The sequence below is a fragment of the Cebidichthys violaceus genome, unplaced genomic scaffold (assembly GCF_023349555.1).
Source record: "Cebidichthys violaceus isolate CVI_PGR_0920_01 unplaced genomic scaffold, fCebVio1.0.p SCAF_8, whole genome shotgun sequence".
Classification (NCBI taxonomy): domain Eukaryota; kingdom Metazoa; phylum Chordata; class Actinopteri; order Perciformes; family Stichaeidae; genus Cebidichthys; species Cebidichthys violaceus.
The window spans coordinates 2,266,740-2,292,419 of record NW_027176964.1 but is presented as its reverse complement, the minus strand read 5'-3'; the positions used below and the strand labels follow the sequence as shown (position 1 = coordinate 2,292,419).

The window sequence follows — 25,680 nt, the reverse complement described above, 5'->3', positions numbered from 1 at the left end:
AGGCTCGTCAACTATCTTTTGTTTACACGAGTCTCTCTGCCTCGCTCTTCTCTTTTACATCAGCCTTCCAAAGTCACTGATCGGGGACTTTACTCATTCATTCGTTCAGTGGGCTGCTCATGTTGTGTCATTGTAACCACTAGAGGGCGCTAGAGCTCTGGTTTAGTGATCTAGTGTGGGACATGCAGATATTCATCACTGGTGAAAGTACTCAGTAAGTAGGCTATTGATTTGGAGATGTGCAGGTCAAACGATGTCTAAAATAGGCAGTGTGGAAGCTGTTTGGAAGTCTGCGTGTTTTTTTAAATTACCTCTTTTTCGATTAATTTTTGTTGAGGAATTTCCTCCCGGCAATATCACGCCATATTAGTCCTACTGTCTGTAACGCAACTTGGAATGTTCAAAATAACCCTAAAAGTGTAAATGAAACGAACAAGTCAAAAGTCAAGTATGACAAGTCAAATATGTTAAGCATGAAACCATAGTGGGGGGTGTAGCGTGCGTGCGCGTGCGTACGTGTGTGTGTAAGCGCGAGCAGGACCAGAAGGCGTAGCTCCAGCAGAAGGGGTGGAGGAAGGAGGCAGAGAGAGGGTGAGGAGGGGTGAGGAGGTTAGAGTCCGGGACATGAATGAACCATGTTCGGTAACGGAGGCTTAGCTCTCCCGGTTTGCTCTTTTCTCCTACTACACATCCCGGTTCTCCCGCTAACGAACAACCGTCCCGTTAAGGTAAATAGCTCGAGGAATTAGCTGCTTGTTCTCATCTCAAAGCTGTGTCCATTTGCAAAATGCTTCAAAGTTATTTTATCTGGGTAGTTTGCTCCAGCGGAGAGAAGTTACTCACAAGTGTGTCACTTTGCTTCTGTCCTGCTTATCGTCTAGTTCTCACCGTAATAACATCACAGGCTCATTTTATATTCGGCTAAGATATTAACACAGCACCGACAATGTGCTGAAGTCCAGTCCCTGGAGTGGTTAGGGTTTCGTGAAACCATTGAACATAAAGTGTGATTGTGTGTGTGTGTGTGTGTGTGTGTGTGAAGGAAGGCGAACTGGTAACACATGCGGGGAACGTAACAGATTCTTTAGACAATCCTCCAGAGAAGCTGGTGCTTTCTTGAGTTAAAGCTAGTGGTTGTTTGGATGCATGTTGCATGAAGGAAAGAACCACAGTGGTCTGAGATGTGTTTACATGAGACGACACACACACACACACACACACACACACACGCGCAGTGAGATGACATCAGCTGTGTACATTATGAATGGTGATTGGTGTACTCTTCCTCCAGATCTAATGAACATTACCTGTTACAGCCCAGTCTGAATAACCAGACCATAATACCTCGTGGGGGGTTCGATGTTGGGTCTGTCCCCCTACTCAACCTGCCTGTTTATTTATGGATGTGCAGCTAAAGACAGCCGCTCTGTTGACCTTCACCACTTCATCCATCGGATGTAAAAAAAGCAATGCATTCATGTTTTATAATTCAGACAGATTGCTGCAAATATGTCTTGGTTCATTTAGGATCTTAAAATTGTGATTTGTATGTTGTCTTCTTACTTCTAATATTGTCCACACAGTGTTGTCTGCAGTACTCCTGTCACTATACTGTGTGGAACAGATTGATTGTCAGGGAGAGAGGACAATCCTCACTGTACTCGCTGAGGCCCACTAGTAAATTGGACATTCAGGTAAAATGGTAACTATGGCACATCTAACATGGAGTTACTGGGATACTGCTTATTAAGATGTAATTGGATGAACAACATCAGCTCAGTGAGAAAACAAATGATGAGCAGTTCTGTCAGAAATCACAACCAACATGATAGTTTTGGTTCACACACAGTTTTGTTTGCTTTTATCAGAGCCGATCCCCCTTCGAGAGAATATTTTCAGCTGCAGCGATCTTTGTTGTGTGACTCGTGGGCAAGTGTAAAGTGTGAATGAATGAACTGTGAGGAGATTGCAGGATAGACAACACCTCTGTACTTCACATCGCATGACTGAACGAGCATTTGTCCGCTCTCTTCACTGTGAACTTCAGCCAGCTGACAGACAGACTCACCGATTGATCTTCCGTCTGACCAAAAGGCTGACACAGTGTGACTAGAACTGTTCAGCTCAGAACAGACGACACGGGGACAGACAGACGGCCTCTCTGGGTGTCTCGGGGTCTCGTGGTTGAAACTCTAAACAGATGCATTACCAAAGGCTGTGCAAACAATTGTTAGCAGACTCTTTTTGTGAGCAGCATTCACAGTTCTTCTTCTGAACCATAAACACTGCTTGCTTTCTATGCACGTGAATGGACTGAACGATAGAGCCCCGGAGAGGAAATGACACATATTTTTCTGTTTAGCGCTGTTTTTATCATTCAGCCCATTTCAAAAAACGCATACTGTACAGTGAGCGCAGTGAGGTTTCTGGATGAGAGGCTGAGCTGTGTGGATGAAGTTGACGACACATGAAATTGATGACAACAGTAAAAAAAAAAAAGAAAAAAAAGTTGGGTAGTGCTCTCAACAACTGGCATGACATCTAAAAGCCTTTGTTGGCAAAGACTAATGAAAGACATTGTCTTTGCATATTGTTACACTCAAACATTATGCACCATAGCAACAGTGAGGTTGTGCTTTCTATTTAAACTCTTGAATTTATTTTGCTGTTTCCGTCTCTGAGTTTGAAATTACAATTTTCAAGCCAATTAATGCACCAATATTTGAGATGGAAACCTAAAAACAATATATTAGCCATTATAAAAAAGTATAAGTGTAAAGGTGCTAAATTATGATTTTCTATATCAGTTATAGTTGAGTGATGTTTACCGGAGCTGTCCCTCTGTATTGTAATCTGAGTTTCTCTGTGCTTTGTAAAACCACTCTGGCCGTGCACGCACGTTAGTGCACGTGAGTGCACGTTAGTGCACGTGAGTCTCTGTGTTGAGCACCTCTGGCTAGCTGACCTCCTCTCTCTGCACGGCGCTCATACAGTTACCATTGCTGCCTTTGTTTTTACTGTTTGTGCTGTTAGCACCATTAGCTTCTGGCTGCCAGCGCAAGCCGTCGGCCATGTTGAGAGCCGCGTGGAAGCAATCCCTCTATCATGAATGTGCTCAGAATTTGGAATGTAGCACCTTTTAAAACCCTGTAAAGCCTGACACATCATATAATATTCAGAAAATTCAGATTTTTTGATATTGAAGTGTTTATTGGACCTTTAGTCCAAAAAAATAAAACTAATATTTTTTTTGTATTTACATATATGATATTTTTTTGTATCACATTTGATACATCAGGCATATTTGTCAATTTATTGATCACAACAATGTTTATTTTAGAAACAATAACTAATGATTTTCATTGCTTTTGGAACATTTGGAACATTTCAGTTGGTTTGGCTCTTATTTTTTCCCAAACAGCAACCTTTTTACAACCTGTTTGTTTCGCCTCGTGGCAGGAAAAGCACAGTTTCTGTCCTTTTTCAGGCAAAGATGGACTTTACATTTCCCACAGTAGACATGGGAGAAGTGATTGCCTGTGCATTGCTTGCATCTGATTGTTTACTCTGAATTTCTTTTTTTAAATGAATGAATTAATGAATTAACAATATAAAAAAAGGTTATGATAGCCAAGGATTTTCTTTTTTATGCATAAAAAACATACATTTTCACTCAATTTAGCTTACTACCTTTAATTACTTTAATTAAATGACCAAAACAGTGTATTTGGCATTGTGATATGGCATAATCCAGAGTGCAAAATGAAATACAATACAAACATTTACAGGTGAATTATTACCTTATAAACCTGCTGTATCATATTTGATACCTATGTTTTCAACATGATTTTACTATAAAATAAGGAACGAAATATGAAGTAATTATAGTTTGCTTCAATACAGTAAATAGTCATATTGAAATATTAGTAACACTATAAATGTTATTCTTACCGTAACTGTTTCAAAATTAGCAACGATTTCCCTGCCGAAAACGAAAAAGTCACTTCGTGACGGCTGCCATTTTGGAAATGGAATTTAAATGCCTGCTACTGCCTGCAGTGCATGGAAACTCCACCAGATGGTAGCAGACATATATAGGATTGTATATAACAGGTTTTTCAGGAAAGTATTGCTCATGTTAATTACATAGAGGTCTCTGAAACTCACGTATCAAATATGATACAAATGGCGCTACAACACATTACAATCAATAATATCATGACATCCATCCGTAAGTCATTCTGCAATCTTTAGACCAGGATAAAGGAGGCGTGTGTGGAGCCACAGTTCTCATGATAGCACCATAATCACACTACATTTTAAGCCTGCCCACTTTTTAGCGGTCCAACCAAATAGGAAGGATTTGATTTAAATCCCTCTTGTAACTGTACACCACTCACATATTGTACAGAACAGTACAATAAGTACAATAACAGTACAGAAGCTAAAGACGCTCTACCTTTCGTTTCTCTGGGACTTTAAATGTGTTTATGACAGAATAATGACATACTGTGCAGGACATTTTACAGTTGAAAATGAACCATGTCAGGACAACAAATGACACTGTTTCTATATGACCATAAACAGCAATACTGCTAATATTTGCTTATTATTTACTCCATACTTTCATCAATTTGGGGATTGAGCTTCGCAACATTGTTGACAGTTGATTCATAAACAATGTTATAAATGGCCATTTCTATGTTGATTTGTATAATAGATGTTAAGACACAGTGTAGGTCAGCATGAGAAGGCTGTAGTGAAGTTACCTTCAAAGGAATATGGTGCATTACAGGTTGTTAGAGGAGCTTCCTTTCCTCAACCCACAGCTCCTCACAGAGGTGGTACTGCTTCTTGTATTGAGGATGTTTCCAATCCAACAAACAGGTAATGGTCACTGAACTATAAAAATGCAATGCACCCCCCCTCCCCCCCCAACATGGAAGTGTGTCTTTTAATTTTTATAGTAAGCAATTTTTAAAGTCTATTTTTAGCTCTCAAATCATACAAATATCCCCCCACACACACACTATAGAGATGTGTGTGTGTTTATGTGTTGAATTAGCCAGAGGCTAATCTGACAGTCAGGAGCCTGTGTGGACTTGTTTAGGACCCTGTTGAGACAACACAGTAGTGGGACTTGGAGCCTTGGTCTTTTTGTGTGTGTGTGTGTGTGTGTGTGTGTGTGTGTGTGTGTGTGTGTGTGTGTGTGTGTGTGTGTGTGTGTGTGTGTGTGTGGTGTGTTTTGTCAGGTTGAGGGATTCAAATATACCACCTTACTGAGAATTTACGCATATCACATCATTCTGATACATTGCAAACCAAATCTCCTCTTCCAGCTTGACATCGGGCAGATTTTTCTATCTTATTAGCTTAAATTTCACACACACTACATTTACTTTGATGTATATTTGATGTATAGCGATGAACCTCTCCACGATGTTCTCATTTGGCAAGAAACAGATGTTTGACTGATGACATGATGACAAACTTATGGTTTTCAGTATAGTAGCCATCCAAAAAAGTTAAATATTAATCAGTGCAAGACTAATTAATGAATCCTTTCATAGAGCATCAGGTAGTTTCCATAAGACTAACAAACCTGCATAGAGTATTTAAGTTAACGCTAACTTTATGTTCCACACGGGACTCTAACACCTGAGTGAAAGTCCCATCTACGGTTACTTTAGACAGTGAATTAAAGGGTCAGTTGACCTAAATGCAGATTTATTTTCACATTTCTGAGATATCTGTATCCACAAATATGGACAGATAGATATCAGCACATCCCCCTTATACACGTGGGTCACAGAGTACAATGATCCATGTTCATGTGTGTGTGTGTGTGTGTGTGTGTGTGTGTGTGTGTGTGTGTGTGTGTGTGGTGTGTGTCTGCCAGGACAGAAGTGAAGGGAGGTTGGAGCAGCGTAACATCCGTCTACAGTCACACAGCTCTGGAGGTCAGAATGTCAGACAGACAAGTAACAAGGTACTGTAATCACACTCATACACGGCCACACGCTTTAATCCTTTCCTTGTCCCACTTTTGACATGTAATGTAAATGTAATTTGTGTTTGATTGTAATATATATGAGATTCTTCATCTGTGCAGATAGTGTTTCCTGCCAAACTCCAACTCCCAAACCACACTTTGATATGTCATAGCTCTCCCTGGTGGAAACGACACGCCACGGCAGGTTGCTTTTAATGGCTGTTGTATGTTTTCTCCCAGGAGGTGTTTCAGTGGTGGGGAGAGTGGTCCAGTTGGTCGTCTTGTTCCAGGAGTTGTGGAGGAGGAGTGAGGAGTCAGGAGAGACACTGTCTGATACAGAGGTGTGTGTGTGTTCAAAAAGCCATACGGTTGCATATAAAGAGGGAGAATGAGTTCTGTGTTACTCTTCTCTCTGAATGTTTTGGTTTGTACAATGAGGGCCGCAAGGGAAACCTAAAGTCGGGGTACAAGTGCATGTGAATGTGACCAACGAATTTAAGCCCCCGTGGCAGCTCAAACCAGGCCCATGTTGGAGGCATTAAACTGGGGGGGGGGGGGCAACATGTTTCCTTTGTTACTATCTGCCTTTGTCTTTTGTTATTTACTGAGCCTATTAAAAAGGGTATGTTCAGCTTTTGTGTGCAATGCCACTACCAAACATTGTCAGATGTGACCGTTGTGGAGTTTGGTCTTTTGCTTTAAATGAAGAAAAAAAGGCCGTTCTGAATCCTATGAAGGCTTGTCGGGACAGCTGCTCCACTTGAGGCTGTGATTTACAGCGATGTTACAACAGCTAAGGTTTGCTGTGAGACACGACGTGGAGCAGAAATCACTGTACCTCTCGTGGCTTACTGCTGTTATCAAACAGTTGCTACATATATCTGGCAAGGTTTTATGAAATAAACACACAGCTACAACATTTTTAATTGATAACAAATCATATTTTTTTCCACCAAACAATGTAGTTTTAATCATTTCATTGTTCTTCTGTTGGGGCCAAAACTGTTTGCTCTGTGAATTATGCTCTTTTTGTCTCTGTTAAAATATGAATTATTGAAGGAAAGAAGAAAAATATCAATATATACACACACAGGATGTCTCATGACATGCAAGTAAAGACAGGTCAACGTTACCTCTTTGCCTGAGTCCTTATTAAAGCCTCTCAGACTGTAATGTTTCGTTATCTGTCTCTCTGTGCTCATCAAACACACATCGGGAGGACAGAATAAGAGCGGGGCAGGAATGACTTCTAAAACCTACAAATGAGTTCTCCTTTTTGCACCTCTGGCTCCCATCAATGATAGCTTTTTACCTCTGGCGATTGCATTCACGGTTCCATAGTCATAAAAGTGGTGTTCATTTGTGATGAGTATCTCGCTGAAGACATGTACAAATCATGAACTTGTGTTTGCTACGGAGCTTATTTTCTGTAATAATCCAAAATCCAATGGAAAAATCCCATTGGCAACCAGTATGATGCTACATTTCAGGGTTAGCCTACAACAATCCGTCATCCCTGCACCACTCTATGGCAGCGTAGCCTACTCCTGACCGTTCTGGTCCAGTCGGGTGATCAGGTCTGAAAACAGTGAGCGGACCACGTAGTCCGTTTAATGGCCCCAGCTTCATTCAACTTCTCTCTCCTTAATTTAAGAACGTCTCCTTCGTTTTGTTTTTTAAGTCTTACTCCTCTATCTGCTCCAACTCTTCCAAATACGTATCCATGCTCAGACCATTTCATTCTTATAACCAGACGTGCAACTGCTTCACGTTGAGACGAACAACGCCCCTTAGCTGTAAAATAACCACAACATATCATGGACTGAAGTCGGGTATTGTAAAATGGTCCTCAAATATTGCCATATAAAAGTTCCATTTAAAATAGTTTTTTATTAATAAATAATAACAAAATAGGCCCTCTTATGCTGGCTGTCTGCTATAGAAGTTACTAAGTTACATTAGCTGCTAGCATATATCCTTTTCATCACAAGCTAGCATTTAATTGATTTCATAATTTGGCTCTTTATTTACATTAATGGTATGTTTCCATTTATTGTGCAACACCTGAAAACTGTCCAGTGTCAGTAGGATGACTTTGATAACGGCTTGTGCTTGTGGAGGTGTTGCTTGGGGGGGGGGCAAGGATGTTACCCCACTCGGGTCCCTGAGTTTCGGTTGCCGATAGCTCTGGAGAGAGGTGTCACACTTGTGGCCCCTAACGGCAATAATCTCCCTGGTGTCAAGACGGCCGTCAGATAGTTTCTGAATCACGGTGCTGTGGAGGCAGTTTTGTATTTCTGCTTCCTTCCTGCTTGCTTGCATATTCTGGGCAACATGGTGGAACCTCCTCTTTATGGAGCGCTGCATGTTGTTGAGCAGGTGGATTTTTTTAAGGAGATGAGCACCGCTCAGTCTTCTCACACATCTCTACCAACTACAGCCATGTGTGTTATAAGAGGCGGTCATAATGGGGGAAATGGAATAGCAATTTTATGTTAAAATGAGCCCTAAAATAGCACTTTACCGTCTCTCCTCAATAAACAGGCCCTTAGCTCCACCCACCCCAGTGGGTTTGGAGCCATTTGGCAGGGAAATAGAGCCCAAAATTTTAAGAATGAAAGATACAATTTTAGGTTAAAAAGAATCAACGGTTTGGGTATTTGATGAGTCATTCATGTCTTGTACACACAGTGTATGTAAAGACATAAAGGAAACAACACGTGGTGGTAGAGTGAGTAGAGACATGGCCATGCACAAAGGGAAGTTAGGTAGCGGTGATAGAATGTGTGTGTTTGTAGCCATCTCGTTACCTTTGACCTCCCCCTGTCAGACTTGCGGAAATGTCTGTCAACCGAGATTAACGCCACTCTGCCCTCGCTGTTGGCCTCCTTCCCCCTTCTTTTCCTGTCTTTGTTATTCTCCTTCCCATTTTCTCCTCTCATGTCTACCCCTTTTACTCCTCTTTCTATTTTTACCCTTTTCTCTCCTCTTCACTTCTTTTTTTCCACACTCTTCTCTTCTTCTACTACCCTAACCTATTCACTTCTTCCTCTTTTTGCCTCTCCTGTTTTGTTCCCCTCCTCTTCCTCTCCTACCCTACACTCATCACCTTCTACCAATTAGATGTGACACTCTCACACAGTGACCTCTCGCTCACCTCTTCCTGGAGTCTCTTCTACTTAACCGTCTTAACAGTGTAGGAGGATGGGCTGTTGAAAGAGAGACACAGACAGATAGATGGAGGATGTGTGTGTGTGTGTGTGTGTGTGTGGGGGGGGGGGGGGGGGGGGGGGTGCAGTTAACATGGTAATGAAAGACAGAGGCATTAACTCCTGTAGGTCCTTCTCCGCACACACACACACACACACACACAGAATTGGCATAATGTTAACCATAAACTACAGCGTTCTTAGACAGATTTGTCTTGGTACATCTGTTGCAAACACATGTTACTTGTTGCGACATTTTGTAAACTTGTGAAGTTCTGAGAACCTTAAGATGTGTTGCCATGAGCTGGTTTAAAGTAAATTAAGAGGTTCTTTCTATTTTACTGTCAAAAAACACATTTGAGTCGTTATTGTTCCTCAGAGCCAGCTATTGTTGATCAAATGTCATGTTTTCTCTGAAGACTTGAATGTACGAACCGCAAGTAGTCACACCACCACAATAGAACACTAAACACAGCCATGACATCTGTACTCTGCAATCTGACTTTTAAACTGTATAAAGTTTTACCATTTTGCAGGCCCATGGTACCTCAACTACATTATCATGTTACCTTTCATCATTCATTTGTTCATAAAGGTACTCCAGAGTTAGTTATGTTACATTTATAGAGCGGAGGTTTGACTTACTTACAATAAGTGCGTTCAGCCGAGAATCATGCAAGTGCATCAACTTCTTATGCTGAACTGCTTCAACTGATACATTTAGAACTAATAAGACACAGAGAAAGAAACGCCCACTCGTAGTGAGGGAGGAGCAAGCTGGTTGGCAGTAGCACAGCGTAGCGGACCGACCGGGATGTACGGGCTGACCATATCTGGAAGGTAGGTAAGTATTTAGAAGGATTCAAACAGCAACAGGAAGCCAGTGCACGGTGCAGTGGAGAAGGGTAATGTAGGAGAGCTTGGGTATGTTGAAGACCAGCCAAGGCTGGTGCATTCTAAATGAGCCGCAGAGGTCGGATGGCACGTGCAGGCCCACCAGCCATGACAAGAAGCTGACACAGTACCTGCACCGCCTCCTGGGTCAGGAACTGACTGATCCTTCTGATGTCGTGGAGAATAAATCTACTGTCTGAGTTGTTGGAGAGATGTTGGCAGAGAAGGACAGCTGGTCATCCACTATCATATCCAGGTTCCTTGCAGTCCGAGGGGACACCACAGACTTCTCAGTGGTGATGGAGATGCCTTCCCTGGAAAGAAGAGCAGCTTAGTCGTGTCGAGGTTCAGCTTCAGGTAACTGAAGCTCCATGGAGCAACGAAGCAAAAGAAGACAAACCGACAAAGAGCAGACAAAAGACAGAACTGTAAATACACAAGAAACTAATCAGACAACAAGACACAGGTGGGCTGACATGAGGGCAGCCTGAAAGCTGATTGGTGGAAGAAACAAAGGGAACACAACAAGGTTGACGAAACTAATACAACATAGGTGATACACAGAAAAAAGACAAGAAGTCAAACAAACACAGGACAGGACACACAGGACTTCAAAATAAAACAGGAAACGTTTGTGGTTGGTGACTTTTCTTCACCCTACATTTCCAAACACCCACTAGGCCTCAACTGGCAGGCCACAGCTGCGGTGCAGGAATGAGTTTTGAAGTGGGGGGCATCCAGCTTTGGGTGACGTGATACAGTGTTTCCCACAGGATTGAGACTGTGGTGGGTGGACCCACTCGGGTGATCCGGGGCCATGCTTCCCAGGAGACGCTTCTGTACATTGTAAAGTAAAAGTTTAAGTCAAATGCATCAATCTGGTGCACTTTGATTGCAAAATTAAGAGGTTTGAAGAAGATTGTGCTCTTGTTAACAATTATTTAATCATAAACACATTGGTTGTATGGATATGAATGGTGATGACAGCATAAAGTCACACCCACAAAGCGTGTAAACAAAATGGGGTCTGTGAAATAGTTTCTGTGATTCATTTGAGCTGGAAAGCCTTCTGTCAACCTTACCTTACTAGACTCATCCGTCTAGCAAAGACACAACTGGGGAATTATTTTTATTCAGTTCTTGACCAAAAAGTAGAAAATATGAAGTAGTATCTGACGCTGTCTGCTTACTCTCGCTAGACCAAACCAAGGAGACAAAGGCCAATACCCTCTCTCCGATGTGATGCTGGGACGATAGTATATATATATATATATATATATATATATATATATATATATATATATATATATATGTGTACTGCCTTATTTTATATATCTTGTGTGTTGTCTATGTAATACAGTATATTAAACATCTTGTGTTATTCTCTCTCTGTCTCAGGCTGTCCACAACTCAGAACGTAAACAGTTCATATTGTGTTGGCTCTCCTAAACAGTACCAGCTCTGTCCAAACCAGGTATGATGTTACATTGATATCGATACTATAAAAATGAGTATTCCATTGAGTTCTTAACCATAGAATACGGAGGTAAATGGAAGAAATTAGTAGGAAAAACTATGTCTTTAAAGTGTGACTTCTGTATTTTTCAACACTCAGCTACACTCAAGTTTCCACTGCTGTCCTCCAGCAAGTGTCACCTTGCGAGATTTCAGAACAAGACTTTTCCTTGAGCAAGACTCTCTCCATAATGTTGTCAGACAATTATAATAATCTGAGCCTCTCAGTGATCAAAACACACTTTTAGTGGAAGTAAATGATGGAGCCAGCTTTCCTCGATTAACCTGTAGCCTACAGAGCTCTCGCTCAATACTGGACCAATTACAACTATCGTTGTATCTTTTAGTCAGTTAAACACAAAGACATGGGAAAATAGGGTCCAGGTTGAAAAAGAACAAAGTCACTCTTTAAGCTGCAGGTATCTTTTCTGTATGTGTTTGTGTGTTTTTTCAGCCCTGTCCCAGCCCTACGGTGAGCTTCAAACAGCACCAGTGTTCCCAATTCAATTCTAAAGCCTTTGGAAGAAGATACTACCAGTGGATACCTCTTTACCCTGGTATGATATCAATCTATGGTCTTAGTCTTTCCTCCAGTTTGTCAGGTATCAGTCTTGAACACAGTCGATGGAAACCACAATGCCTTGGTATGGCCTCCCTCCATACTCTTCTAGCTATCTCTGCTGGACTTTAAGATCCACACCGTCTTGAATAAATGAAAGTCAATTGTTAAAAAATTGTCAATCTTCTGATAATCGTTGAGTTTGACTGCCTACGTAGAATATTTCAGTCTTACTAAGTCCAGCAAATGTGAAAGACTGACTTTAACTGAAGGTGGTCGATGAGTTAAAGCTGCACAAGGCAACATTACATTTGGCCAATCCCAAATGATAACCACATGTAACTCAATTAGTTCTGTAGACTTCATTGCACAGAAATCCTTCATTTTGATGTGACTAAAGTAAATATCTTTTGAAATATGTAATTCCCTGTGTAGCTGATTACATCAGCATCTCCAATAAGCCATGTGACCTGCAGTGCACAACCATCAGTGGTGAGAGACAGCTGCTAGTTCCCGCCCACGATGGTACATTCTGCCACGATGCCAAATACCATGGAGTCTGTATAGAGGGAATATGTCAGGTAACCCGACATGTTATTGTTATGTAATAAATCATTCATGATTTTACTCTCATTCAGCGAATGTTTCTTGTTGATGAGAAACACTGTCTGTAAGAGTGATCCTCTACACATCTCCAGCCTGTAGGTTGTGATGGGGAGCTGTACGGCAGTAAGACGGTAGACAGATGTGGAGTGTGTGGAGGCAACGGGACGTCTTGCCAGCGCATCTCTGGATCATACAGGAAGGCACTCACACAGTTAGGTAACACACACACACCAGTAGAGAGATGTGTATAGAAGTATTCATTATGAAGCATTATCATTAATGTCTGGTGTTGAATTTGGTTACAGTGGCACAACAACACTAGATTCTCTGGATCCACATTCTAATTCCCGTTTCACTGAAAGTCAGCTGCTGTTTTAACTGGGCCTTCAGAAACCCTCTCATCAAGTTTTACTGTAATTATTAATTACAGCATATCTTGACATACTGGCGGGATGACAATGTTATAGCTTCACACAGAATTGTACTTGATAACTGAGAGGATCTTAAAGCATCAGTTAGTTGAAATAGATTTCATTTTGTCAGCGATTTTTAGATCTAGTCTCAGTCAGACCCATAGAGATTACCCCCGCAGCCCCCGCACCGTGGGGGGGGCCTCACGTGGCCCCCACCCCCTCAAAAAAAAAAGTTTTTTGATGCACACTATGGTCTTATTGTCTTGTCTGTGTTTCCAGAGTTGATATAAAAATAAAGAAAAATATATTTAATTGTGCTTTCTTTGTTAGTTAGGTTAGTGACGTCACGACATAGGTCAGAAGGTCACAGACCGGCAAATAAGTAGCTAACATTAGCACTGATTCACTCAGTAACGTTAGCACTGATTGACTTTCCCTCAAAAGAAAAGCTTGAGTTTTGATATCTTGCCTATATGGGGGGGGGGGGGCTCTCTCAGGTTATTCTGCGGGGGGGGGCCTCACGTGATTCCGTTACGGTACTGGTCTCAGTCTTTCCTTAATCAAAGACAATCAATTCACAATTCAGTCTAGTTTTAGCCAAGACCAAGAATAAGTATTTTAGACTTCAGAAAAACTGGTTTAAATTATTTATTATCCATTTGATTTTAAGCAAAAAGAACTGGAGCTGAAAATGATCCACAAAATGAGATGTTGTTGCAGATTGGGGGGTCTGCTCTTTTGTTTTTGGCCTTCATGTTATATCAGACTGTGTTCTATTCACAAGTGTTTCTAATTATTTGAAGTACACAGTCAGAATATGGCCTGGAGCCAATCCAAATTTATGTAACAATTATACTGTGCATGATTTATCACAGACAGCATGTTTAACACTCCAAATTAAACAAGATGTCGTTAAACAAGATGTTGATGTATCCAGTTCAGCTTTTAAGTTCAGCCCCTCATATGCAAGCAAGTTGTTGTGAGATGCTGGTAAAACATCACATTACACCACCGACATTTGTACTAAAGTTAAACATTATTATTATTACATTATTAAATCTTATTGCCTCCATTTCAGTGTAGCGTTTCATGTTGGTGGTATTCTTCCCAGCAGTACTGTAGCTTCATGGCTTCTCTCCTAACAATACCGTAAATTCCATTTTTGTTACCTCTTATGCATCAACATAATTCTATGGACATTTAGTCACAGTTATTACCTTTGTTCTGCCAAAGAGGTTATGTATTCTGTTTCTTTTGTTGGTTTCTTTGTTTGTCAGCAAGATTACGAAAAAACTACTGGTATGATTTCCATGAAACTTGGTGGAAGGCTGTAGCACGGCCCGAGGAAGAAACCTAACCCTATCACTGTTTATTTGCACTGAGTTGAATATGCGTCTAAAATTCTGGATGTCCAATCAGTGCTGATGTAAATGTAGTCCCCTGAAGAAGTAAATTCTCCAGTGCGTGTTTTATTGAGCAATAAGCTGTCGTACTGCTGAGCCATGCCGGCTGTGCCTATGTGTACCAGGATGCATTGCGCTGGGATCGGCGATTTTGCTACTTCTGATAAATAAACAAAATAAATTCACAAAACATCAGTGAAGGAAGTATTCTTACACCTAAACAGAACAAATACAATTGTACACCTTCTATAATCAAGTTTCTCTTTTTCACCAAACTAAGGCCGGCTTAACTGCCTTAACTCGTAAAACACACTTCATTCATGGACAGAAACTAAATAAAACTCACCAAAACCATTAATCCGTTAGTCTTTCCATTATTTCAACAATCAGCAACTTTGGTTTGGTCAAAATAAATCTTTAATTCACAGACTAAGATATGAAAGTGTGTTTGTTCCTGCTGTATCTCTCTGCTGCCTGTGGAGCAGCTGCCCTGCTGCTCTCACAGCTACTTCAGAGACAGACCAATAAATTAGAAAAATACAAAGACCGCCCCAAAATTGCCATGTCGGTCTCGGTTGTCTTTTCCAGTTTATCTTTCTGAAGAGGCTCTCCAGCACACTGAAGAGATCGGGTTTTAAATCCTGTGAGAAGCCTGTTTTCATACTTAGTGAATCTTTCTGTTTTATTTCTAAATTATTATCATTTCAGTTTATAGTTGCCGATTGGTTAGGTTAGACAACAGAAATACTTTGTTAGGTTTAGGCAATACAACTACTTAGACTTAAAATATACAAAGCCTACAGTGGGCCACATATATGTGAGCCCAGGTCTGGTGCATGTTTGGCTCCGGACTCCTGGGTAAACGTCTTCGTCATGGAAAAAAAGTTGTTGGATTATATATTCACAATTGTATTCAATTATAATTATTATATTATAACATAATAATAAAACATTTTTCATTAAAGAAATTACAAAAACATCTGAACACACAGTATAAAAGCTTGTGAGATTCCACGATTAAGTCGAAATGTTGGAAAATACGTTTTTTGTGATTTAGGTGAGCCGACCCTGCAGGAGCTGGAATTGAGTTCATGCATACTGTTGATCTAAGCCTCCTGGTTGTGTCCCACCAGAAACACGTGTTTGAGACATTCAAGCCATGTTGGTGTCTGTCTTCTGTTTACTTTAGTACACAAGTGTATTACACTGTTCCTTGACGATTCCTTCACAACTGACGATGCCTGTGCCTATGTGTAAAGTAGGTGTTTTTGTCATCAGGCTATGTGTTAATCACCAACATCCCAGCTGGAGCTTCAGACATTCAGATCATAGAAAGACATAAGACTGAGAACATCCTGGGTGAGAACCTACAGCTTCTTTTAGGTCAATAAACTGAGTATGAAATCGACAGATGTAAAGCACAAAAGTGTTTTTATTATATATATATATATAAGTCCAGACCATGTTTAGCCTATTTATATATATATACATATATATATATATATATATATATATATATATATATATATATATATATGTATATATATATATATATATGTATATATATGTATATATATATATATATATATATATATATATATATATGTATATATGTATATATATATATATATATGTATATATATATATATATATATATATATATGTATATATATATATATATATATATATATATGTATATATATATATATATATATGTATATATATATATATATATATATATATGTATATATACATATATATATATATATATATGTATATATACATATATATATATATATATATATGTGTATATATATATATGTGTGTGTATATATGTATATATATATGTATATATATATATATATATGTATATATATATATATGTGTGTGTATATATGTATATATATATATATATATATATGTATATATATATATGTATATATATATATATATGTATATGTATATATATATATGTATATATATATATATATATATATATGTATATGTATATATACAGACTTATATTTGTACTGACTGCATAGAGATCATTTGGATCTTTTTTGTCTAACTAAACAACAACCAGTAACTATATAGTAAGTACCACTATCTTGAATTTGACTAATCTCTTTCAGGTTATTTTGGGGGTTTTGACCCAGTTGTGAATATTGCTGTCTTAGTCCCTCCCCCTGATGTCTCCTCTCCTATCTAGCCCTGTCAGATGAAGCTGGTCACTTCTTCTTCAACGGAAACACTGTGTTTGACAATCCTCAAAACTTCCATGTGGCAGGAACAGTGATTAAATACCGACGTCCGAGCAACGTATTCTCTGATGGGCTGGAGTATATCATTGCCCAGGGACCAACTCTTCAGGGCCTGAATGCTATGGTAGTAAACACACACGGGACAAGTATATGTGTGTCTCATTTTGCTACAGTAAAAGAATGTGTTTAGTTCCAGTATGAAGTAGTTAACCTGTGATTTTCTCTTTGGACATGAAGTACTACAACCTGAATGGGAAGCTCCCCCACATCACCTACGAATACACCATCCCCCGCACATCTCATGACATCACTGCTGCTGAAGACATCACAGCAGGCCCCTCCCATCTTAACCTCACCTATAACGAGGTAAATGAGGATGTCGGAGAGGATCAACTTAGAGCGACCAATGGGAGTGTGACATCTGTCCATCACTACAACAGCCAGCTGGGAGCTGATGACCAATCAGATGTCCAGCTGCAGGAAGAAGAGGAGGAGGAGGAAGTCATTTGGGCCATCAGGACACCCAGCCCCCCGCCGCCGGCAGCCATGTTGGTCTACAGGCCGGCGGACGTCCCCAGTCATGTGTTCAGCCATAACGATGTCGAGCGAGGACCTCCAGTACCGGCTGGCTACCGTGAGTCACAGACTGATCTGTCTTCTACTAATTGAGCTTTAGACTGTTTTGAAAATGATAACACATTTGTGCAGAGAAGTTTTTAGTGGTGGTTCTTCTATTAATAATCAGCTTTGAAAGCTATGACTATTTTTACTCCATGATTGATTGACATATAGTCAATCATGGATTTAAAATGGTCATAGCTTTCAAAATCAATGAGGAGATTGTTCTTGTTTCATACATTCAAATGATTGATGATCATATGAAACAGGCTTCTTTGTTTGTTGGAAGCAGAACCGAAGTCCGTCCATATGTCCAACACTTCCAGAGCGAGATGTCTTGACTACTGGGCTACTACCACAGTTTTGTTGCACCTAGTTTTATACCAATGTATGTGTGGGGCTCAACAGAAAGACTCACATGCAAGGAAATGCACGAGTGGCCGGCCCAGAGCTCAGGGAAGCTCGGATAACCACACAGAGGGAGACGGACTTCATTCTCTGCTCAGGCAGACATTAGTCCACGATATGATACGCTATTATGACCAGTATATCATCCTGGATAATTCATTGGTCCAGCTCTAATGCAAACCTGCCCAATGACAGGAAAGCTGGTGTAACTCGCCATTTGTTGGATTTAGAGAGTTGTATAAAATTTGCCCCCTCTCATGCTTTCAGAAACAGATCTCTTTTGGTCCAGGCTGTGTTGTGGGCTCATGTGTCTGTTGGTCTGTCAGTGATGTGTGTATCTAGCTATTTGTTTAATTTGTTTTTCTGTTCATTAAGGAAGTTCCTCTAACTCCATTGACGAGCCATCCACTGCTGATGACAACACTCTCCTTGGTAGGAGAGACAAATGAAGCCTCACACCTCTTTGTGTTGAGTGTTTGAATATCTTTAGGAAAATAAAACATCAAAACATCAAATATTATGCTATGATACACAGGGAAATGTCATGACAATGATATTTATTTCCAATAGTATTTGTAGACATTAAAAGAATAAATAGCTGGTGTGAGATAGGCCTCTATATGGCTAATCCTCCACACAAAGGGATTGAAGCCCGACTATCTCTATGCTGTTTAGTATCTGTTTCTTGACTTCTGGCCCCTGTGTAAAGACAAGAGGCCATACAAATCCCATTCAAACAGAGAAAAAATCATATTGCAATAATATCACCAGTACATAACTGTTAATGTCCAAAATATCAGGATGTTTTACAATCCTTACATTCATTTGTTTCTATCCATTCACAGGTAGTCAGAGTGCCCTGCCAGAAGATGCCCCCTATCTGCTACTGGAGGACCTGCATTACAACCACACACACTCCCTCACAAACACACACTCTGTGGAAAGCACACTCCCTGATCCACATTCACCAGCAGAAACACACGTGCAAACGTTGTCTGACACAGACACAGAAACACACACAGACCCACAGTTGGAAAAGCTCACAGTTACTGACACACACTCTGTTACACACACAGACACAGAGACTGGCACACACTCAGACACACACACTGCCATCTTGGTACAGCTGCAACAGGTGCCTGCAGTCCAGGCAGCCAACACAGAGAGGTATGAGGCAACAGCTGTGGAATACAGACATTCATGAAGGGCAATATCATGCTATAAGATGGCATTCAGTACACACTGATGCCACATAATGATCTACAGCTTGTTGTTTTACACTTTCATAATGATCATCATTCATTCTCTCTTTGCTTACAGCTTATAATTAGCGAGACTTTATATGAATGTAATGACATATAAATGAGGCTGCGTTGTTTCCCCTCATTTTTAACATTACTGTATTAACTTTCCTTTTCTCCTGACAGCATCATAATGATTACCTTACTGGGTTTTTATAAAAATTAACCGGAAAACAATCAGGATTTAAAAGAATGTGCCGACCTGTGTCTGTTTCTGTGTCTCTCCAGTAATGACTTTGACGTGGGTCTGGACCCAGACATTAGTCTGGCAGACATGTATCGCTGGAAGGTTTCTGCTTATGCTCCCTGCAGCTCGACGTGTACAACCGGTAAACACAAACACGCACACGACAACGACACCAATATGATAATTAGTTATCTTTTCTTTTTTTTCATGATGATTCTTTGATGATACAGCATTGATGCAAGTTGTTGGCTATAGAAAATATGAGTGTGGCTGGTACTGTGAGGGTGATATTGCATATCAGGACTCCTCAGAGTACCAGACCACAGTTTAAACACTGCTCTAAATCAGTGTGCAGGTAACCAGCGTCATTTAACTCTCATTGGTGAAACTGATTACTAGGTTGCTTTTATGTTCCTGTATAATGTATCAACATTGACATTGAATCATTACACTTGGTAATCCAGATGATCAGTAAAATATGATGCATTATTATTGATTGAACTATCCAGCATTATTTTAGAGTTGAACGCTTCACCTTGAACAGAAAGTTGTTATGTTGCAGATCCAGATTTTACAGATACAACAAATAAAATATGATGCATTTTTGTTCGTTCAATTATTATAGCATCATTGTTTAATGGAATGTCTTTTATGTAAAACTTACTTTTAAGTTTAAGTGGTAAAAGGAATTGAACATCACGATCATTTGTGTGTAGCACTGCAGACATTTGTTTCTTTATTATGCCTAATATAAAAATCAAACAACTGTACATTGTTGATCTATCGCTGTGTGCTCTCTGTTAACATTGTGTGTGTGTGTGTGTGTGTGTGTGTGTGTGTGTTGCCAGGTATCACCACTAGCTACGCCCTTTGTGTCCGATACGACGGCACTGAAGTCGATGACAGTTACTGTGACTCTCTGACCAGACCTGAGCCCACGCATGAGTTCTGCGCCGGGAAGGAGTGTCCTCCAAGGTACTGGCCTTCCTCACTCACTGACTGGTCTGCTGAGCTAAAACCCTGAAGCGGAAGTCTTCAGACTTTTGCACAGTTGACATCTTTTAATGTGACTGAAATGGTTTTTAACACCAACTGTACCTGAAAATTGAATGAAATGTCCGACCATCTTGCTTCCTCCTCAGATGGGAGACCAGTGGTTGGAGTGAGTGCTCTCGAACCTGTGCTGAGGGTGTTCAGTATCGTACTGTGCGCTGCTGGAAGATGCTGTCGCCCGGCCTCGACTCATCTGTCTACGATTCACTTTGTCTGTCACATGATCTTCACAAACCAGCCAATAGAAAGGTCTGCCTTGGCCAGAGCTGCGGACCCCAGTGGGAGGTGTCTGAGTGGTCCGAGGTAACACACCAAGCCACGTTGCAATGTTTCTGGTGTCGGTGTGCAATGTTACTGTCACTAGTGATGGCTAGTGTTTTCATGGTACCATTTTGAAGTCACAACAATAATATCCCTGGCACCCATCCATTCACTCATTTTTGAGTGCAGCCCAAATGTCTCCAGAGACTCTCCTGCTGCTCCTTGAGGATCTGAGGGCTCTTGGCCCAACTAGGACGTTTAATCCTGGTCTTTTCCAAGCGGCAACCTCCGGTGCTGAGAGATGAAGCCAGTGACAAAACTGCAGTTCCTCAAATGGCCAATTGATGCTGACTCCGAAAGCGAGTCACTCACCATAGACCATTTTTAGAGTCACGCTGCCTCGTCACTGCCAAGATGGCGACTCACTCTGAGCTTCACTTCTCTCACACCTGATTTTTGATGATAAAATGCACCGATATTCCTCACCAAATGTATACAAATGTCGTGGCATGAAAACGATTCAACACGCCATCTACTGTTTTGAATCAGCCCTTAGCCTTGTGCCAATGCTGACTCGACCGATTGAGACTTATCGACGTCATGAAATTGATATAAAAAATAATGATAACGTCCTCTAAGCAGAAGCCAGCGAATGTCACTGAGCAACTCTTGCTCCACACGGCAGCCTGTAATGTGTACTAAAAATCTTGAATTGAAATTGTACAGTTTTCAAACAATACTGTTTTTTGCATTATTGATCTTTGCACGTGTGTGTGTGTGTGTGTGTGTGTGTGTGTGTGTGTGTGTGTGTGTGTGTGTGTGTGTGTGTGTGTGTGTCACTGTGTATGTTAGTGCTCGGCCCGTTGTGGCTCTCGGGGTGTCCGCATTCGGGAGGTCCGTTGTTCCATGGAAATGAGACTGTGTAACAAGTCTTCTCAGCCAATAGAAAGTCAGGAATGTGAAGGCCCGCCCTGTGACAGAAGATGGACAGTTTCTGACTGGGGACCTGTGAGTTAACGACGCTCACTCAGCTTCAGCATGGTGTACAGACACGCACGTTCATGAAAGGTTTGCATTTCCAATTAAACATGTCTGTGCGTGTGCCAGTGCTCCGGTGTGTGTGGAGAGGGAAGGATGGTCCGTGCAGTGACCTGTCGATCATCAGGAGGGGTAGTGATGTCAGAGGAACAATGTGACCAGTCGCTGCGCCCGCTGGCCATCTATCCCTGTGGGGACAGAGATTGCGCCCCCCACTGGGTGGAACAGGAATGGCAGCAGGTAAACATTTCAAGAAGCAGTCCTCGGAGCTCTTTGTAAGAGCATATTTTTGGCTGGTGGGGGAATTTGTACTTCTTCGAGACCAGCAAAATCTAAATTGACTTTTCTTGTTTGTTTGTGTGTTCCAGTGTAATGCTACATGCGGGCGCGGTGTGCGTCACCGTCAGGTGGTGTGTGTTGGGCTGGAAGGTGGTGTGTTCAAAGAGTTTCCAGACAGCAGTTGTGACCACACCAACAAACCAGAGACCAGCTCCTCCTGCTTTCAGAGACCCTGCTCCAAATGGTTCACCACATCCTGGTCTCAGGTAACTTTCAGTCCGTCTGTCCGTCTGTCTGTATGCCTACTTACTGATGTACAGTACATAGCCACAAGGATCTCAAATCAGGGGTGGCTAATTGTATACATTCCTGCACCTTCATAAATATTCTGTCTGTGTGCGAAGTCAATAAATGAAATCTTGTTTTGAAGGTCCAGCTGTACTTGGACTGAGTGTCTGTAGGTCTGATCATCAATAATATGTAAAGAAAAATGTCCCCTCATGCCCCCTCAGTGCAGTAAGACCTGTGGGAGTGGCGTCCAGGTTCGTGAAGTGAAGTGTTACCAGGGGGAGGAGCTGGTAACCAGGGGCCACAGCTGCAACTCCGCCCTCAGGCCAGAAGCCCGACAGAGCTGTGAAATCCAGAGCTGTCCGACGGAAGCACCAGGTACAAAAACAAACGTTTGCTGTAGCTGATGCAACGTTTCAGCAAGCTTTCTGCTCCATCAGCGGAGGACAGATAAATCATCAGTGTGAGAACTGTTTTTCTGTTTTCAACATGCTTCATACTTTTTTGTGCTTTTTTTGTGTGTTTATCCAGCAGCAGCCCCAGCAGCGTCAGTAGTAGTAGTAGAAGACTCGTGCCAAGACAAAGCAACAGCCAACTGTGCCCTGGTCCTAAAGGTGAAACTGTGTTCCCACTGGTACTACAGAAAGGCCTGCTGCCAGTCCTGTAAGGCACCCAGACCCTGAAGTCATTACTGTAACCTCTCACCTCAACCACTGGTACCAAAGGTCACATTACATTTGTATTGGTGCTACACAAAAGCCTGCTGCTAGCAATGTAAGGCCTTACTACATTCATTTTAACCTTGTAACTCTTCCTCCTATCACTGATGTCAAAGGTCAACCTGTGGTCACTGGCTTTACCTTCTACCTGTCAATGTTAACCCTTTAATCTTGTTCCCTCGCACAGAGATCTGCTTCTGAAAGTAAATCTGTTTTTGTACGTTGTAGTATCACTACCAAAAGATAACCAATCGCAAGGATTGGTGTCCATCACTGCATGTAACTCCAAATCCATTTTCAAAGTGATGCCACCTAAAGGGAACGTCTGTAATCTATACATTCCCTCACTTCTTAAAGGCACAGTACGGATATTTTCAAGTGGGTTCGTATCAGGTGCTCTTCCATGGTCAGTGTGTTGACTGTAGTACCAGCACAAAGCAAAGCAATGTACTTCTGTGGACAGGGGCAGCAGCAAATGATGTATTTTAGCCACCTAGAAAAATCCATGTCAGTTTAAGTGTATGCTACATTTAGAATATTTTCACTGGTTGACTTTGCCATGAGACAACTAAAAAACACATGTTTACAACGGGGACCTGAAGCCGTTCACTTTGCTCTTGCCAAAGCCACAAAACTGGAATTACCGCCTCGCAGTCGTATTTCATTTTGCAGTTTACATCCATGTCTATCCAAAATGAAGCTATGTTTATCCCAGGTTTGTGTGAAGATGTCATAATTAACATAAGAATCCTTGGGTTGTGGCCATAAATGTGTTTTGTGAGGTTGGCAGTGACATTTGGGCATCACATTGTAATCAGTGAGTCCAGGTGGACGGTTGTGCCAAATTTGAAGAAATTCCCTCGAAGGCGTTCCTGAGATATCACGAGAATGGGACAGACGGACAGACAACCCAAAAACATAACTCCAAAAAAATCATTAATGTTCCACTAAAGCGAGTTCATCAGGAAGCACATGAAAGCCTGTGGTAGCTTTGTTGTTACTGTGGCAACAGACTGGACCAGGGACAAAAATGCAGCTGAGCCCCTTCAGACCTGGTCCAGTCCTGCTATGCATATACAGCCCTGTTGTATTACTGGTGCTATGCTGATATGTAACCAGGCTGCTTACAAATATGCAACGTAACAGAGTTACTTCCAACTTCAACACAGTACCAACAAAGCTTGCTGCTTCTTCATTGTGTTTGGAACTACACCTCCTCACAGAGCTTCCTTTAGGAGACTCACAAATCCTCATGCAACTTATCACATATTCAGATGTACTACCCAACACCTGGAAACACTTCAATGTGGAAAACAAAACCAAAAAATTATACAAATTTCCTTTGCAAAAAAAAAAAAAAGTCAATGCAAGTGCTGTGAAAAGTAGCATCTACAGGTACAGTAAGGTCTGAGCACCTGGTTCTGCTGCTGTAGACTTCTCAGATGTGACAGCTCAACAAGGGACTCAATGGAAGTTCATCACTGGAGATGCTGACCTGGGAACAGAAGGAAAGTACAAACACGACACAACCCACAAAGTGTGGTCAAACTCTCATCTGTCAGATACGCTGCAGACACTTAACTGTTGTTTACCTGTTGTTACTGTTGTCACAGAGCTGCTGTTGTTGTTCTTCTTGCTTACTGTATCTCACTTAAAGAATAAAAGATCCGCTGTTTTTGACAAGCATCTGCGTCTGACTTGTGATTGCTGCTCGTCTCGGTGACAAACACTGGCAACCAAACAAGCTACCGAGGGACGCTTCAGCTGATCATTTAAAGAACACGGAGGGAGACTTTTCAACAACAAGGTAAAGACCTGAAAACCAAGCAACTCACTGTTAGTGAAAAGCTTAAATTTCAATGGTTGCCAGCTTAACCATGGTGATTCCAGCTGGGGTTGAATGGGAACCAAATAGAGGAGATATAAGGTTCTAAACTCTGAATGAAGGAGCATTAAGCTATCATCTGAAACATGACCTGTGTACGTGAGAGTGTCATAACCCACCGCTGTGTTGTTTACAATACTCTCTTTGACATGCACATTTATCATTGGCATGGTAACAAGAGATGGGATCACAGAGGATGTCTCACATGGCTACACACCAGGTCCTCACCTGAACTGGTCCCAACGAGCCACTTTGGATCTCTGGCGCACAGACGGACAGTCAGAAGACCTCCAGGGGATTTCATCTTGCCATCTCGATGAGATTCAGAGACCATTAAGCCGTCACTAACTAACTAACTAACTAACTAACTAGCTGTAAAGGATCTCTGACAAACTGCTTTGTGTGTGTGTCTGCAGGAAAAAACTAACAGCTCCACAGACGAGGTGAGTACCTGCACCTGGACCAACACGTCAGCTGATGTTCAAAGGTTTGCAGAGAAGGTGATCCAGGTTCTATGTAAGAGACACTGGACCAGAGCTAGAACTCAACGGTCAATGCTTCTACAGATGTTTCTTACAGTTAATAAATGGCAGCTTGCTTTTACCACACGTGTGTCAACATTTCAATGATGATGACAACTCAAAAAAGAGCGTGGCGTTAACTGTATCCACGTTTTTGATAAATGGCAAAGAGGAAAGAAGTTTACTATATAAATTTGAAATAATAATAATGCTATCTGTTAAATTATTTTTTACCTTTGTTTATTGTGCGTTTAGTCAGTGAATTCCGCT

The 25,680-nt window shown here is 41.2% G+C and overlaps 1 protein-coding gene across 2 annotated transcripts; it reads left to right on the top strand.

Annotated features, from left to right (window-relative positions):
- Nucleotides 1–611: 611 nt before the first annotated feature.
- si:ch211-267e7.3 (ADAMTS-like protein 2) lies at nt 612–24,690 on the top strand. Of its 2 annotated transcripts, none has more exons than XM_068701953.1 (20): nt 612–728; nt 5,900–5,989; nt 6,233–6,333; nt 11,494–11,569; nt 12,065–12,167; nt 12,605–12,750; nt 12,868–12,991; nt 15,870–15,950; nt 16,801–16,976; nt 17,090–17,486; nt 18,254–18,310; nt 18,724–19,045; nt 19,408–19,508; nt 20,215–20,341; nt 20,509–20,722; nt 21,533–21,688; nt 21,788–21,958; nt 22,087–22,263; nt 22,510–22,663; nt 22,820–24,690. In XM_068701953.1, exons 1-20 carry the CDS (start codon nt 636–638, stop codon nt 22,966–22,968), a joined length of 3,015 nt encoding a protein of 1,004 aa, XP_068558054.1. In that variant the 5' UTR covers nt 612–635; the 3' UTR covers nt 22,969–24,690. The 2 variants fall into 2 exon arrangements, with proteins under 2 accessions (XP_068558054.1, XP_068558053.1); XM_068701952.1 differs by having other exon boundaries at nt 22,817–24,690.
- The last annotated feature ends 990 nt before the right edge of the window (nt 24,691–25,680 follow it).

Coding starts and splice junctions, on each gene's coding strand:
- si:ch211-267e7.3 (XM_068701952.1), top strand. CDS start 636: ATGTTCGGTAACGGAGGCTTAGCTCTCCCGGTTTGCTCTTTTCTCCTA. Junction 12,751..12,867: donor GTATAGAGGGAATATGTCAG/GTAACCCGACAT, acceptor ACACATCTCCAG/CCTGTAGGTTGTGATGGGGA. Junction 21,959..22,086: donor TGGAACAGGAATGGCAGCAG/GTAAACATTTCA, acceptor TGTGTGTTCCAG/TGTAATGCTACATGCGGGCG.